This window comes from Cebidichthys violaceus, unplaced genomic scaffold, assembly GCF_023349555.1.
Source record: "Cebidichthys violaceus isolate CVI_PGR_0920_01 unplaced genomic scaffold, fCebVio1.0.p SCAF_4, whole genome shotgun sequence".
NCBI classification, from domain to species: domain Eukaryota; kingdom Metazoa; phylum Chordata; class Actinopteri; order Perciformes; family Stichaeidae; genus Cebidichthys; species Cebidichthys violaceus.
In genome coordinates, this window is record NW_027176594.1 from 16692574 (window position 1) to 16696065 (window position 3492).

The window sequence follows — 3492 nt, forward strand, 5'->3', positions numbered from 1 at the left end:
TGTTTTGGATACAGTTTTTTCTTTTAATCTAATGCGACTGTTTTTTTTCCACATATTTCATCTCATACATTATTTTTGGCTCTCTTTAATACTTGACAAAGCAAAGTTTCCAACAGGCAGTTAACAGGAAGATTATTTTCTGCAGTTGTATACGGAATTAAAAAAAACAATAAAACCAGAGGGGAGACATGACAATACAGGGTGTGACTCATCACAAAGCTTAGGAGGTTACATGAATGCGACAACAATTTGATGAAAGCCAAAGCCAATGAAAACAGTTTCAGGTCATTAAACAATAAAGGACACAAAGTTCTGTTATATTCCATTTCTACCCTTACATCCCCCTAAATCCCTAAAAGCTGCTGTGTGATACTTTAGTTTATGACCAAAAACCTGCAAAACTAATGACTCACATCAGCCTCAGCTTTACTCTTCATTTAAGTAAGATGGTGAAATTTTGCATTATGTTTATTTCTCTCAAGTTTTAACACAGAGCACACATAGCAGAGTGATTATTTGCAAAAGACACAGCTCCAGGTTTCAAAAGCCTCCATTGTTTTTGTACCACTGCGCTCTGGCAACGACATCACTGGAGTAGTCTCTTCCTGTTGTGTTTTCATCCACGCCACCATAGGAATGGACGTTTCCATCCCCCATATTGTAGGCCGCTATCCCTCCTGCGGAGACAAACACAAAGGTGAAGGTGTGACGAGAGCTGCTGCGTGTTTGAATCTACTAATTCAGTAAAACAAACCTTTCAGCTGCTCCTCTGCGCTCCAGTTGGAAAATTTGTTGCGGATGCGTTTGATAAAATGAACCAAGATCTCGGTGCCTTGGCAGAGATGTTCCTCACTGTCCCAACCGCCACGTGCAGTGTGTCCACCTCCATTTGGATTGACATCAACCTACGGAAATGGTAATGAAATGAACACTGTTGTAATGAGGGACTCACTATTAAGAGTTTGTGAAGAAAGCAGAGCAAAAACGGTAGAATTTTTTCAACCTGCATCAGTCCCCAGGCATTGCCATGGTCTCCCCAGCCTGCTTCTAATGCATTTCCAGCCCTGGACTCTCTGGAGATGATGCCAGCAATGAGAGCTGGAGCGATTCCATATTTTGCTCCCACTCTGTTGATCATAGACCTGTACTTCTCCATTCTGCCCGCATCCGTGTCTGCCATGGTGTGTGATGCATTCACACCTTCAGAGAGAAATCAAACAGGACAGAGATAAACGCTCTCTTAACAGGCTTAACAATCTGCTCCCGGACAAACTAACTCCCCAAAAGGCAAGCAGGACAACAACAAAAACATCCCACATCACTCTCTCTGCCAGTCCCAGGCACGCTGTCTTGTGCCGCCCACCCCCATAGGTAGCTAGAATGATTGACGGGTTTAACAGCGTCACAGGTCATGAGACCTTCACTGACCTCCTGAACTCAGTAAATGCAATAACCATTACACTTATCTTGAACAACTTATTCCTGTTAACACAATAACACTCATAACATAACAGGTAAACATGTCACATGTCACTCAGTGCGTTACAATATGTTAATTCTATATACAGTATATACTACGTTACTTTTTTGACCATTTCTGATAAAATCCGCGTCTGTGTTTCTCAGTGTTTACCTGAGTATTGCAGCCCGTCCTGCCGAGCTGTTTGCGCTGAGGCACCAGTAGTTTGAACCCTCATGATGTTTCCATAACCTGTTGATGATCAATTCATCACATTAGTTTTCATCCCAACACCTGCACGTCAACATTATCATACGGTATGAGGACTCAAAGGGACTTTCCAGTTACATAACACATCTTTACAAAAAGAGAGCCACAGTAACGAGCCTGTGTATGGATAGAAATAGCACATATAGTAAGCAAGCTACAAAAGTACAGAAAAAGGGAATAAAGAACATATGCAGTCCAGACTTGTGTTCAAATATGACACGTTAGGTGATCTAACCACTAGAAAGCTGAAAGTTAACAGTAGAATAACACAAGCACTCACCCATGTTTCCTCTTCTATGGTCTCCTTGAAAAGTGAGAGCTGTGACACGGTGTCCTTCTGTTCACTCCTTTGTACAAACGTGCAGTCCATGGTCGTATTTATACCAGTCTGTGTACTTTTAGTTTCGTTATGACTTTGTTATGACGGTTTGCGGGTGAATAAAGTGGAGAAGCTGGATGAAATCAGCTGGTTTATAAGAAACAGTCCTCTCTGACAGTAACGGTCTCGTTGTTTGTTCTGCTCAGCAACGAGAGAAGTTTGACCTCACAAACTGATAAACTGAGCTGATAATATCAGCTGTATTTCTGACAGATGAGCTAACACATTCATCACTTCTAGATAATATCTGATGTATTACTGTCAGAAAGGCAAATGCATTTATCACAGTTAATGTTAGCTAATAGTGTATTTCTGTCAGAATAGCTAACACATGTATCACAGTTTCATAATATCTACAGTATTTCTGTCAGAAAGGTAATGCATTTATCATTTGCAGCTATATCAATAAATCATCTTCCTGTCATAAAGTTTAGCACACTGGTAGCTATGGCATTAATAATGAAGCATCTTCTGGCTAGTCAGTTGTTTCAGGTGTCACTGGTTAATAAATGGGTAAAATAGCACACATTTTAAGAATGCTCTTCCTGTGCCTCGGGGCATTTCAGTCAGTATTTGCGAACATGAACCACTCTTTTCTCCTAAAGCTAAAAATCTGACAAAGAACCCTTCAATCTGGGATGTAAAATCTGGGGCTTCTCCGTATACCTAAATGGGGCTTTTTCTGATTGATATAAATTTAATCTCTGCGTCATTTTTGGAGTTCTTGGAAGTTGTATTTCTTCTATTTTGATGGAGCAATCCTCGGCTATCCTTAATGCTCAGTCCTTGTGCTGAGGCCGGCTAGAATGCACCTGGACCTCTCTCTGGGTCGATTGGACACACAAAGATGAAATGTACATCAATCTCTGCATCTGACTGTGGGGGAGGTGGCCAATAAGTGTATTTACCAAAATTATGATGTGTTCCTTTTGGTATAACATGATTCAGCCATATGAACTTGTGACTGGTCAATGAGTTTTCCTTGAAGAAGTTTTATATACACAGCATCTAACTTTAGGTTTCAATTTTACACAGACCTCTTATACAACCATTACAAAAATGATACTGATATTCAGCCTTATCTTTTTACAGCGCAGTTGTAATCTCATCCTCCCCAACCCACCCATACATTTCAAGTGTATGTGAAAGTACAGATACCATAGGTGCCATGTGATCTCCGTTAACTTCCATTGTAAAACTGGACATGAAAAAGTATTTCCCTCCACTTCAAACACATGTAACACTTTTATTATAACTAACCTCATCGCCTCACTACCTCACACAGGGCAGTCCTCACCGATTGCTCTTCCTCCAACCAACACACTCTCATACCTATTAACCCCTCCACCTTTAAAACTTTAGCCCTATTTACAAATGATATCGT

General features: G+C 40.6%; 1 protein-coding gene across 1 annotated transcript; it reads right to left on the reverse strand.

Moving 5' to 3' along the window:
• On the reverse strand, positions 1 to 2107 carry LOC137885109 (lysozyme g-like). Its single transcript, XM_068727258.1, has 5 exons — positions 2010 to 2107; positions 1634 to 1711; positions 1004 to 1200; positions 755 to 905; positions 1 to 677 (listed from the first exon to the last, which is right to left on the reverse strand). The coding sequence occupies exons 1-5, from the start codon at positions 2011 to 2013 to the stop codon at positions 541 to 543; spliced, it is 567 nt and encodes a 188-aa protein (XP_068583359.1). The 5' UTR covers positions 2014 to 2107; the 3' UTR covers positions 1 to 540.
• Between the last annotated feature and the right edge of the window lie 1385 nt (positions 2108 to 3492).

What these genes read in the sequence shown, in the direction of transcription:
- LOC137885109 (XM_068727258.1), bottom strand. An exon ending in GGACGGGCTGCAATACTCAG is followed by an intron (nt 1,201 to 1,633) that starts GTAAACACTGAG and finishes TTCTCTCTGAAG; the next exon opens with GTGTGAATGCATCACACACC. An exon ending in ATGCCTGGGGACTGATGCAG is followed by an intron (nt 906 to 1,003) that starts GTTGAAAAAATT and finishes CCATTTCCGTAG; the next exon opens with GTTGATGTCAATCCAAATGG.